The sequence below is a fragment of the Oncorhynchus masou genome, chromosome 18 (assembly GCF_036934945.1).
Source record: "Oncorhynchus masou masou isolate Uvic2021 chromosome 18, UVic_Omas_1.1, whole genome shotgun sequence".
Classification (NCBI taxonomy): domain Eukaryota; kingdom Metazoa; phylum Chordata; class Actinopteri; order Salmoniformes; family Salmonidae; genus Oncorhynchus; species Oncorhynchus masou.
Window position 1 is genome coordinate 52,289,239 of NC_088229.1, and position 13,680 is coordinate 52,302,918.

A 13,680-nucleotide genomic window follows, 5' to 3' on the forward strand; every position below is an offset into this window, starting at 1 on the left:
AATAATCCTATAGGATTTGAATGAAAAAAATCCTATTAGAATCCAATACAAAATCATATCATATTTTGGAACCTATCCTATATGATTTTATCTAATTCGGATTTTTCTATTGGATTCTTGTATTGTGTTACTGTAGGTAAATGTATTTTATTTCTACATATAAGAAATGTAAAGATGCTGTGCATTCTATAGGGAAACCCCCTACATTCTTGTGTTATTGTAGCATTGTACATAGTATTGTATTTCACATTGTAATGTCTCATTCATAGACAAGTTGCATGAATAAGAATCAAATCAAATAACTGAGAGTTTTGTCGAAAAAGGTGTGCTGTACTGGTGGTCATACTTCAAATGAACACCCTTGATACTCTCCCATATTGTGTTGTGGTGAATAAAACAGAAAATGTTGTCAATTACATTATTTTACTGTTCTGGAACACATGAGAACAAACTATAACTTAATGTGTTAAATTAAGAAAACACTTCTGATTGGGGTGACAAAATCCTACGAAACCTATAGGATCCACTATGATTACTTTGGATTGCCAATAGGAAAAAGGTAGCCCAATATGATTCCAATGGTTGACACAAAATCCAATAGGATTTTGTTAATCCCATAGGATCCAATAGGATTACTTTTGATTTCCAATAGGAAAAAAGTAGTGCAATAGGATGATAGAGGTGACAAAGTCCTATAGGATTCGATTAGAAAAATCACTAATCCTATAGGATTTTTTTTTATTTTAAATTTTACCCCTTTTCCTCCCCAATTTCGTGGTATTTAATTGTTAGTAGCTACTATCTTGTCTCATCGCTACAACTCCCATACGGGCTTGGGAGAGACGAAGGTTGAAGGTCATGCGTCCTACGATACACAACCAAACTAAGCCGCACTGCTTCTTAACACCGCGCACATCCAACCCGGAAGCCAGCCGCACCAATGTGTCAGAGGAAACACTGTGCACCTGGCAACCTTGGTTAGCACGCGCTGCGCCTGGCCCGCCACAGGAGTCGCTGGTGCGCGATGAGACAGGGATATCCCTGCCGGCCAGGCCCTCCCTAACCCGGACGACACTGGGCCGATTGTGCGTCACCCCACGGACCTCCCGGTCGCGGCCGGTTCCGACAGAGCCTGGGCGTGAACCCAGGGTCTCTGGTGGCACAGCCCTTAGCCACTGCGCCACCCGGGAGGCCCCCCTATAGGATTTTTTTGACTAGGGATACACTTAAGTAACAGTATGTTTATAAAACTCTATCCGCCACTAACAATCCTGCCCCCCCCCCCTTTTACTCACTGCAGTTTCTCTCATCCGAGCCATCGCTGCAGTCCTTGTCGGCATCACACGTCCAGGCTTTGGGGATGCATCTGCTGCCGTCAGTGCAGGCGAACTGTTCTGAACTGCAGGTGAAGGGCAGACGTGTGGGGCAGTCGACCTCGTCTGAGCCATCGCCACAGTCTTCGTGGCCATCACAGCGCCAGCCGGACAGGATGCAGTGCTTGTTGTCACAGGTGAACGCCCACGGGGAGCAGGTCATGCCTGGTAAACAGGTAAAGGAAGGAGAAGAGGAAAGAAGCATGAAGAGGAGGACATTAGGTCAAACTTGTTGGGTTGTCTGTGTTTGTTTGCTTTGGGAGCACGATAGGATACAGTTACATGATGCTGATTATCTCACACACAAACATGTTTTCTATGTTAACACAACACTTTTGACACACGCTCGTACAGTTTTCATTATTTCACATAAACACACACACTAATGAAAACCACAAACGATCTTGCACATGTACGTTCACACACTCCCACTCAAACACAAAATGCCTCCACGGTCCCCCACTCATAGAGATCTAAAACAAAAGAATCCCTGACCGAGATGGCCTTCGTTTTAGTCACATTGCCAGGATGCTAAACGTGTATTCTAGTGCCACCACCTGTGTCAGTGCAGTTGGCCTCATCCGTCTGGTCCATGCAGTCTTTAACCCCGTCGCAGCGGTACGAGTCGGGCATGCAGCGGCCCCCGTCGCAGGGGAAGGAGTAGTCTCCGCAGCTGGTGTCTATGGGGGGTTCTGAGTCGTCCTTCACACAGTCCCTCTGGTTCTCCTGGAGCTTCATGCCGTAGGGGCAGCCACACACGCGGCTAGAGGAGGGCGCGGGGAAGCAGAAGTGGCTGCAGCGGCCATTTGGTACCATGTTACACCGGCTGTTGAACACTTTGAGGCAGAGAGGATGAAATGAATACAACACAGAAAGACGAGGAAAAGATGTGCAAAAAAAAGACATGCAGAAACATATTTGGGTATTTTAATAAAACCCATGTATTATTTTATTACTAGAAAAGAGAGAGAAATAGTGTCTGGTTCATAACACCCAGAGGAAATGCTGCAGAACCATGTCAAAAGCTTTTATAAGTACAAATCAATACAGCAATGTCTGTGTTTAACTTGTGTGACTTGCGGCTCGGTTGAGAACAATGGTAAAAGACACAGCACAGCTGTTGTTTAGCAGTGCATGAAGATAAACCCTTCTTTCACCAGCCCCCATAACCAGGGATATAGTGGTAAAAAACAAAACAAGGTGGTTTAACTGAACGGCAGTATTAAATTAGCATCCGCATTTAGGTTACTCGCGAAATGTCATCTCTACTAGCCTGGGTACCAGTCTTTTTTAGCTAACATTACACTCCTTACCACTCGTGTCATTTGTTGCTAATTTTGTGTACTAGGTGCATAAACTCTATTCACAAAACACGTTGTAAAATTGCTTATTTTTCACTCACTGCCATGAAGGTCAGCTGTGTAAGCCTTGACATTCAGGATTCCGGAGATTCCCTTTCGGATAGGGGTAATTTCACCCCCGTCCCTCTTCCGCATCCGGAACACCGACCTGGTCCTCGAGTCTGACACAAACAGGTAATCTGGAGAGAGAGATTACGGGATAAAGGAAAGACGACAAATTTAGTGGCATGTGGGAAAATACATTCATTTCACAGGTAGATGTGTCAGAGCTGTTGCGAAATCGTGCTATGTAGTTTTATTTTATTTTAAATCTGAATGTCAATTTTGCAGAAATATAGCTGCAAGTAGCAATTCCAGGGGCCAAGCACACAATAGCCACATTTAAGATACCATGTGGTCAATCGGAGGGACCTTGGAGTGATCTTCTATCATTGTGCAAAGTTTTGTCACAAAAGACCAGGTGGTTATGTAGTGTCATCGAATCGTATAGGGAGGAAGAGTAGCAGCATTTTATTTAAAAAATCTATTCCCCCACACGATCGCGTTGGACAAAAAGCCTAATTTGCAGAGTTTATAGGTCCTTATGGGAAACATTTTTGTTTGTCATGAGGAGATGCATATGTATAAAGATTACATGACTGTTGGTCAAACAGGGCAGGAGACAGGTTTGTTCAAAGTTTGGTGAGGGACAAAAAAAATCTGAAAATCTAATGGGCAAAGCTTATTTTTAGTTAACTAGGCAAATCAGTTAAGAACAAAATCTTATTTTACAATGACGGCCTACCCCGGCCAAACCCGGACGATGCTGGCCAATTGTGCGCCGCCCTATGGGTCTCCCGATCACGGCCGGTGTGATACAGCCCGGGATCAGCCCGGAATTGAACCAGGGTCTGTAGTGACACCTCTAGCACTGAGATGCGGTGCCTTAGATCGCTGCGCTACTCGGGAGCCTTAAAACCTATACTGTAGGACCTTACGGGAACATGTTACTCATGAGGGTTCTGCATATATGTATAACATTTCATGGCTGTAGCTCAGACGGGACAGGAGATATGCTCGTTCAAACATTTCAAATGATTACTATGGCACCCCACTTGGGCCAATCAGTGTAATCTTGTAAATGTCAGATCTTCATGGCAAGACTCACTTGTAACCCACATGTAAACATTTTAACATGTAAATGTACGTGTAGTTCAATTCACAGTTACACAAATAAAGATGAGTTATTGGCTCATCTGACTGTGCCCACCTGCATGGATAGTGATGGAGAAGGGTTGGGTGATCTGCCCGATGTTGGAGAACGTCAGTCTGTCGTACCCATCAATGCCCACGTGGCCTATCTGGTCTAGAAGGGCATCCGCCCAATACAGCCTGTCATTCCTGCCAACCGGAACCAAGTCAGAAGAGGTCAGGTTGTTATTTAGGCGCCAAATCATCACAGGAATCAGCTATGCATCTTTACATGGATGAGACAAGTATTCCCGTGACATGCTAGCAGAGATCTTATCAATTCCATATACAATTCCAGTTGTTTAAAAAAAAAAAACATGTCAACGGACTAAAATTGTGAAGGAAGCGCCCATTACTATAAGAGCTGGAGTGAAATCTTAGGGGACGAACGGCAATTCTCTGAAAAGTGTGCATTCGTGTACTCTTCCCCTTACATTTAAAAGCATTGGATTGGTAAAGGCATGGGCTAGGGGCAGTTTCCACTTTACGTCGTATACCAGTCCTTTCCTTTTAAATCCGCGAAGGAACGTCTTCATCGGCAATCACCTCGAGTCGAGTATGATTGGGCAGAAGGGTGGAACATTTGGACGCATAGAAACACCTAAACAAACAGATGTGTATAGTATTCCTCCTTACATGTAGTCAATAGTGAGTCCGTTGGGCCAGCCCAGTGTGGTGTTGATGAGGGGAACAGCGTTGCTACCGTCAGTCCAGGACCTCATGATCACTGCTGGCCGGTACCAGTCAGTCCAGAACAGATATCTGTGGGCCAATATCTTTGTTATAGGACTGTCTAGAGAGAGAGAAAGCCCCCCCCCGTCCATGTATTCTTATTCACTGTGGCCTACGAGGCAAACTGATCCTAAATTGTTTATGATGTGTTGTTTTGTCTGAGATTTATTTGAAACATTATTCCCCGCTGCTGTTGTCTTGGTTGGACCAGGTCTCTCTTCAAAAATAGATTTTTATATCAATGAAACTAACCTGAATAAATAAAGATTACATTTAAGTAAAAATTCTGGTTCTCACCCGGCACTGGGGTGCACAGCGAGACCCCTGGGGCTCTTCAGGCCTGTCACAATGTCCCGCCTGGATTTGTCGGTCACTCTGAAGGCCACCACCACCCTGTAGGAGCTGGATGTCCAGAAGAGGACCTTGGAGGTCCAGTCGTACGCCATGGACTCCGCATGGCCCACCCTGAAGCCTGTCAGGATCTCTGTGTCTGGAGAACAAAACATTCAATTCCCGGCATGAAAAATGTCATGTCCACGAACTCTTATGTTTTCTTTGTCCGGCGCCTGACAATGGGATGTGGTATTTTTCTTTTTTAATACCAGAAAACAAAACAGATATGTTGAAATGTTACGTATCGGTAACTTCAATAAAGCTTGTTGTAAGTAAATGAAAGAGTAGAATTAGTGAGTTGGAGAAATAAGTCACTTTAAGGTAGCAACGCAGACTTAAACTAGCAATGTAGAAGGTGTAAAGGTGAAATCTTATGTGTAAAGTCCTCTTCAGCCTTCTACCTCTTCATCTTTTTCCATACTACAAGATCACTTATGTGCATAAAGACAGGAAGCTATTTTTCTATGTCTATACTAACATCTCACTTAGAATGCATGTCCAATAAATCACTTCATTCTAAGCAGTATGCTAATGTGAATATTGGAACAGAGCTGATATTGCAGTACAACACATTGCAATCTTTAACGGCAGGACATGACAGAACACATTCAGCCAGACCTGGGTAGCTCTGAATAGGAGCGCTGATCTAGGATACATTTTTCCCCTTTATATCATAATGAATAAGATTACACGGACAGGGAAGACCTGACCCTAGATCAGGAAACCGATTCTGAAACGCTTTGTGAACACGGGACCTGAAAGACTACAAACTCACTGGAGCCGTTGGTGTTGGACTTGTAGATGATCTGCCTGCTGCGGTCATTGTAGAACACGGCCTCCTCGTTGCCGTCGAACTCCACGGCCGATGAAGAGAAGGTGACCCCCAGACCGGTCAGCGGCAGGGTCACATCCTCCTGTAGGGACACGTTCAGGGGGATCCCACGCACTGCGTATTGGGTGGCCAGTAGCAGGTAGTCTCTCACCTCTGCAGGGGGGACAGAACAGTCATAAACTCTTTATTATTAAACTCTTTACCAAGTGTCAAAACCGTCATCTTGTTGTTTTACTAATTAATTCAGGATTGGGCTTTTAATCATTTATGAGACCCCGTCCGTCCCAGTCACTCACTGAAGCAGCTGTGGCGGTCTTCATGGAGGTCGTAACCCAGACGACACTTGCAGCGGAAGCCCAGGCCATCATTGTCGGAGAGGTGACTCAGGACGCAGATGTGCTGACAGCCCCCGTTGTTTCGACCGCAGGGACTCATCACTGTGGGAGCGAGAGAGAGAGAGAGAGCAGAGTAGAACCGCACACGGTCAATTACAACAATGCTAAAAGCCCACCATTTTTTTTAATTAAAGATGGACTCAGTAGTGAGTTTTGACTCAAACTTAAAAAGTTAGATTCATAAATGCAAATAAGGATGTTCATGTTCAAAGTCAAACCATCTTAAATATCCCCAAGGTTTTATATGTTGTGACATCATTGTGTGATGATCAAATCTCACAATGCCTATGGACTTTACTGCAACCAGACAGAGCAACATGCTCTCAACCTCCTGCAGAGGTCCATGCCAGGCAGAATCAGGCACATTTCAAACTAGCAAAAGTACATTAATTGGTAAGATATACTGTATAAAGTACTAGCCTCATTTTAGGTCTGTTTGTGCTGTTTTTTCCAACTCCTGAACATGAAAATTACCATAGCGGTTGGCTGTACAACACAAACAAATCTGGAACCAGGCTTATAAAGTACTGCAACACTGGAGAAAACCATGTGCTTTATTGATAGGCAGTCTGCTGTTCTTCTACTCACCAATGGGTTGCAGGACAGGGTGCGCGACCACAATGTGACCGGGTCTGTCTGCGGTGCGGTAGATGAGGTTCGGGTCACTACCGTTGAAGCGGTTGGTCCGTATTACCCCCATCTTGGTCCAGTCGGTGAAGAACAAATGGTTTTCAAAAACAGAGATGCCAAACGGGTATGGAACCTGGGTGCCACCGTTGAGCACCGTTTTCCTGTGGAAAATTAGCAAAGATGCCTAACACTGTAGAAGGCAATGATTTTTATATATAGAAAAGAATGCTAGTGTAAAGGTGGTGGTTCTGTAAAAAAAGAAGAATACTTTATTATTCATTGTCAATTTGAGCTCATTCAAATGTGTGAGCTGTTTTTGGGGTTAAGGACATACAGGCAGGATATGGCATCAAGGATACCTATCATTTTTCCTGTCTGACTTGGGATTTGGACCAGCAACCCTCCAGTTGCAGATCCACCTCTCTAATTAGTAGGACCTTGCCTGAGACCTGAGGACTTGCATGCTTACCTCTCCAGACCACTGTAGGTGACCGTTTCCACCATGTTAAAATGGCTATCGGACCAATAGACCCTTTGGGTGACAATATCCAGGGTGACGCCAGTCGGCATCCCCAGCCTGGTCTTCACCAGCTCCACACGGTTACTACCATCCATGTAAGCCCTCTCCAGCTTCATGTCCTCACTGACGTAGCCGCTGTCCGTGAAGAACATGTACCTTCAAAAAGCAGGAGCCAAGTTAGATTTGGAGGGTTTGCATTGAGTTGATTAGCTTGCGTTAGCCAGTGCTAGTTAGCAGTTATTAATAATACTATGGGCAGTACAGTGTGGGAGAGGAACTGAATTCATGATGTAAGTTTGGTTAGTACCAAGATAGCATAACTGTGCTCAAAAACAGTGTTGGTTTTTACATACATGTAAGGGGAGTTGAAAAGGTTGACAATCAAATTTCTCTTTCTTTCAGTCCTTGTTTTTCCAATGGGTATGTTTGTCGATGGGCTATATTAATGTAAAGGGGATGGGTTCCATGTTTCATTTCTTTGGTGGTGAGACGTTCAAAGTTCTAAGTTCTTACCCCACGGTGGGGTCCAGAGCCAGCCCGTGGGGAGACAAAAGGTTCTCGGCCACAAGGGTGACCCGGTTGCCTCCGTCAAAGTCACACATGTCGATGCGCTCCACCCTGGCCTCTAGGACGTAGAGCTTGAAGTTGATCCAGTCCACAGCGATGTTCTGGGCACTGTGAACGGCCTCGTTCAGCACTTCTTGGATATCACCTCCATCAAAGTTGGCAGAGTACACCTATAGGGAGAGAGTGACACTAATTGAAGATACAATCTGGGATCCTTGAAGAATAAAACGGTATATCATTCATTGCAATTGTTCAAAAACAGCTGCAAACATCCCAGATTGCACCATTAACCTGAGTGCAGTTTCAAGGGACACGCCATACTGAAAATGATTGCATGACAGATGTGTTAAAAAATGTATTTGTTGTATTAATATTGTGTTGCAACAGTAATTTAAAGGCAAGTCTGATTCAGCAAACACAAACAAAGCTTGTTTGACGTGTGTCTTTAGTTTGTGAGTTTATTACATATAGCAAACATGTCAATCTTATTCTTAACATTTAGACTTAGGGAGGAAAATGGGGGATGCTTTTTCAATTTCATTCAAGGAGAGGGTTTAGTTTAGCTTTTTCAATCAGCAGTGTTTTAGAATTAGTGGCTTATTAGGCTATATATCAACCCTCATTTCTGATTCTCTGCTGAGCGCACAATATCAACTGTGCCTATAGGCTATTTAGTGTAATCTCAAATTACCCATAGTCTTTAGGCTATAGGCTAGGAAGTGCATACTCAGAGAAGTACAGAGCAAAGTTCTATTTCTAAGAAAATTCCTTCCTGAGTCTTTTGCGCTGCTGGGATGGTGTGAATAAAACTGGGCTGCATTGCACACTGCAATGGATATTCCAACCCTGAGCCCCAGCCTGCTCTGCTATTGCTGATCAAAACTTTTGTTTGTGCTGCCTAACCAATGCTGACCTGTGTAAGCCTACAGTGGCAGTTCAGGAGGAGAGTCAAAGAATTCTTCTGAAAAAATGTTGGGATCTATATCTTGCGGGCGGTCTAGTCTATAGCCTACGTGCTTTTCATTTTGAGAATGAGGACCTGAAGATGAGAAGGAGGACCGGAGGTAAACTTTGATAGCTTGCTACTACTATAATTCATTTGAATAAAAACAAGATGTTTCTTGCCCATGATGTATTTATGAGAGTTATTTACCAGATTTGCGTAACTTACATTGTGGTGCTGAAACTAGAAGCAGCAACTGCTGCACAATCAATCGGAAATGGACAGCTCATGGTGCTGAAAGTAGCCAAATTCAAGTAGGCATAATTCACTTCAACCATCTTCATTTTAATTAGACTTGACCAACAAGAGGGCTTACTGTTGAAGACTATTGTGTTGGAGCCTACCTGTTTGATAGACGAAATTAGGCTATATGCTGCTATATCCATAGATGTGTCTGCCAATTCCTCCACCCGCCATGCACTCTTTAAATAGCTTACCTCCGTGTCAGTGAAGGACTGTTAAGTTAAAACCAGGACTCTAATTGAGGTGGTATGAGAGGGTATGCAATAGACCTACCTTTTATTAAAGAAAATGATTTTTAAAAAGCACAGACCTACCTATTGTTAGATTACGATTTTGAAGAAAATAAAACAGATCCGATTATCTAAAGTGATCTACAGCAAAGAAGCTGTAAAATATCAGGGAAAACGTGGCTAAGATGCATATGGGGATGTCATTGTTTCGTTTCTTTGACATCCAGAGGCTGAGCTACAACCTTCTATAGCCGAGGAGACCTCAAATTTACTAGGGAAGTAATCAAATTCTGTTACCATCAATTGAATAAGCTATTCACTTCCTGTACAATAGAATATGTTTAAAACCCAGACAGCTTTCAGGGAAACACTTGTGACCTTCTCCCGTTGGGTTAAGCCACGGAAGAAGAGTAGCCAGCAGTTAAAGCTTAACTGTTTATGTGTCACTCGGCCTGCGGTCTGGGGTGGAAAGGTAGGCCTAACTTTTGAAAGTACCGTGCTCAGATTCCGAATGATGTCTCAGAACAGGGACAATTTCATTGCAAACAAGACACACTGATTTGGCATTGGAGAAATATGACAAGATGAACAAATAGGCCTATATCTCTGTCCATTCTTAGCCTTTAATTGGGGTCATTTGTTTGGTATTAAAAAAAGTATTCTGCTAATATGTAAAATGATGTAGAATTGCATGAAATGTTTATAAAATACCTGCAAATATGATGATAGATTCATGCCATGCTTTTACTATAAAGGAGATCTTTCACCCATACTCTTGTCCAGAGTTTAACCAGAAATGTAGTAAACAGTGCACTACATGCGCCAAACCAATGCAATCGCTCTGAGGCATCGGAGCTCCCCTTATTTAGATCATTGCATTAGTTCACCGCGCAGTGCTGTTTTAGAGTGAGGAAAATGTCACCCACAAGCAGTAAATACGACCCACCTTCTGAGTGTTAGTGTCTGTCCAGAAGACCCTCTGACTGTGCCAGTGGTACCCCACACCCACCGAACTACCTCTGCCCTGTGAAGGGACCAGGGTTCTGATAAAGCGCCCATGAATGTCTGCCATCATCACGTCACCACCATTGGTGAAGATGAGCTGCGGCAAGCCAACTACAGGGTAGACATAAAGCATAAGTTGTTATCCTGTAACGCATGGGTGGGCACTCCAGTCCTCGAGGGCCTGATTGGTGTCACACTTTTTCTCCATCCCTAGCAAACACAGCTGATTTAATCAAATTGCATTCTAAACGGAAGATCATGATTAGGTGATTATTGGAGTCAGGTGTGTTAGCTGGAGAAAAACTGTGACACCATTCAGGCCCTCGAGGACTGGAATTTCCCATCCCTGCTGTAAAGGGTTCATTCTGATCCTACTTCTGACACCATGTTAGGTTATTATCTATGGATTAGGCAGAAACCTGAGTTCAAGTTAACATGTTTTCTGAGAAGATAATTGAAAAGAGTACAGGGCTTACATCCAGGTCCTTGAACTTGATCACAACGGAGATAACCCGATATAGGACAGTCGTTTTATATTTTGGAATGATAACTGGTACACTTACAGTAAGTTTACTTAAGCACAGTTATGCACACAAGGAAGGTCTTTTCACAATGACCTTTTTGTAATAATGGCCTTCAATGGAACTCCCACAATTCGTGACTGTTTGCTTGTTTTACGTTTATTTGATTCATCACACAATTAAGATATAAATTAAATTAACTTGAACCTGAACAAAAATACAGTTGTGCTCCCACGTGATCACGAGTGACGCTAGTGGTGTCACATCCTGTACCTGAGATGTTGGCCCTGCAGCGGTCACCCTGTTCCAGGAAGTATCCATCTGCACAGCTGCAGCGGTGAGTCCCGGGGCGGTCCTCACACAGCTGGTCACAGATCCCCCAGATGTCACAGTCGTCATAGTCTGGGTAACACAACCACAGTGTTGTCATGTAAGCCTAAACCTGCAGGTAACTACCAAAATAAAATAAACACTTGAGCAAATGAGGGATAAGAAGTAAATAGAAAGCAGGTGCTTCCACACAACATAGGGCCATGCATGAAAAATGCTTAGTTGCCCATTATTTTGGCTACCGTGGCTAGAAGAAGAGATCTCATTGACTTTGAAAGGAGGTTTTCAAAGGAGCATAGGGAGTCTGAAGGGTGTGTGTGTGTGCCACCAGATCTCCGCCCAACTGAACACTTATGGGAGATTCTGGAGCGGCGCCTGGGACAGCGTTTTTCCACCACCATCAACAAAACACTAAATTATGGAATTTCTTGTGGAAGAACGGTGCCGCATCCCTCCTTGCTAAGATGGGGAGAAGTCTGTCCATCATAAAGTGTTGCGCTTCCTTCTTAACTGCACCATCAACAAAGCAGGTCCTACAGAACATAGTTTTGTCGCACCTGGACTACTGTTCAGTCGTGTGTTCAGGTGCCACAAATAGGGACTCGGGAAAATTGCAATTGGCTTAGAACAGGGGCGCACGGCTGGCCCTTGGATGTACACAGAGAGTTAATATTAATATTATGCATGTCAATCTCTCCTGGCTCAAAGTGGAGGATAATAATAAATACAAAAATACAAAATAGGGTTCAGGACATTTGTGGAATCTATGACAAGGTGCATTGAAGCTGTTCTGGCGGCTTGTGGTTGCCCAACACCCTATTAAGACACTTTATGTCAGTGTTTATTTTATTTTGGTTACCTGTACCTACACTAACATAATAGAATTGAGTAGAATAGAATAGAACAGACCTCTGTGTGTCTATGTTAAAGAATGGTCATTTTTGATCATTTCTCTGGTCTACATCTGTTTCTATTTAGTCATCTGTATGTGGATTCATTCATAGCGTTTGTCACATCACTGCTAGTGGCCCTGTTTCCTTCCTCACTTCCTTCAGCTGTTTCTGTCCTTACTACTTCCACCAATCAAACCGTTCACACTCAGACTCACCCACACAGGAGCGGCTGTCATTGGCCACAGTGAAGCCATCTGGGCAGTAGCAGGCTCCGCCCTGTGGGGTGAGGTGACACCGGTACTCACAGCTCAGCGCTGAGCACCGGTCCAGGCCTGGGAGAGGGGAAAGAGACGGGAAATACAACTAGTGTTGGAAATGGGCCGGACCGCAACAGGAAATATGATCTACTACACCCCCAATGCTGTACTAGCACTTTAAGTTTTCAAACACTTTTTTAACACTTTTTTAGATTGTGCGTCCATAATGGCAGCCTATTCCCTATAGTCACTACTTTGTGACCAGTAGCACAGTAAATAGGGAGCAGGGTACCATTTGGGTAGCAGCCGTTGAGGGGCCGTTTCCTGGACACAGATCAAGCCTAGTCCTGGACTAAGAAACAATGTTGAATGGAGATTCTAAAAAAAGATTAAGCTTAATTTCTGTTGTGGGAAACTGTCTCTGATTGTCCACCATCCAACTTCTACTGGCTGCCTATGACTTACACTAACACCAGTACAATTACTAAGGAGGACATTTTTATGTAGTTGTGCACAGTAGTAAGTAAAAGTGCAAATGTAAATATTTAACAAAGAGTGTGCACGCACATGCTGATGAAGGGATAAGGGAAGGTGAGAGTTAAAGCCATAAATGTGACGACAGCGGTCGTAACAGGTGAGCTTGGAGGAACATCAAAACATTCAAGAGTACAGTCTTGTTGCATGACCACAGGACCTTGGCTTTACTGCCCAATTTAACATCACACAGCATTGAGCTGACTGTGTACGCTACTGTCCTTTTAAGTGTGTGTGTGTGTGTGTGTCCATGTGCGTGTGCTTGTGTCAGACCTGGGTTTAAATACATGTGTATTTTATGTATCTGGTGGGGGGGGTGAAAATACTTTTTCTGTGTATTTGAGTATTTTCAAATACACAGAAAGGTCTCGCTGACCAAATTGTTAACCTCCTAAAACCCAGTACAAAGGTGCGCCCTGTAGTAAAACGTGTCAGACAGAAGAAGAGACTCACTGCAGGTTTGCTGTGCGGTGGTGTTGGTCTCATCTGTTCCTCTGGGGCAGTCTGGTTTGCCGTCACATACCTTGCCCACTGGCACACACATGGAGGAGCCTGGACAAGGCCACTCACCAGGGTAACAGTCTCGGGAGTTACTATCTGAAAGAGAAAAGACAACACATTTCATTTGACA

The 13,680-nt window shown here is 43.9% G+C and overlaps 1 protein-coding gene across 1 annotated transcript in view; it reads right to left on the reverse strand.

The window, feature by feature from the left end:
• lrp2b (low density lipoprotein receptor-related protein 2b) overlaps nucleotides 1-13,680 on the reverse strand; it is a 108,594-nt gene that overhangs the window by 86,720 nt on the left and 8,194 nt on the right. Inside the window, 15 exon segments of the mRNA XM_064923650.1 lie at nucleotides 1,296-1,538; nucleotides 1,931-2,209; nucleotides 2,776-2,913; nucleotides 3,984-4,114; nucleotides 4,601-4,726; nucleotides 4,994-5,186; nucleotides 5,865-6,074; nucleotides 6,218-6,358; nucleotides 6,905-7,107; nucleotides 7,416-7,622; nucleotides 7,980-8,203; nucleotides 10,456-10,625; nucleotides 11,309-11,437; nucleotides 12,474-12,590; nucleotides 13,503-13,646. Of these exon segments, the coding sequence (XP_064779722.1) occupies nucleotides 1,296-1,538; nucleotides 1,931-2,209; nucleotides 2,776-2,913; nucleotides 3,984-4,114; nucleotides 4,601-4,726; nucleotides 4,994-5,186; nucleotides 5,865-6,074; nucleotides 6,218-6,358; nucleotides 6,905-7,107; nucleotides 7,416-7,622; nucleotides 7,980-8,203; nucleotides 10,456-10,625; nucleotides 11,309-11,437; nucleotides 12,474-12,590; nucleotides 13,503-13,646 (2,655 nt within the window).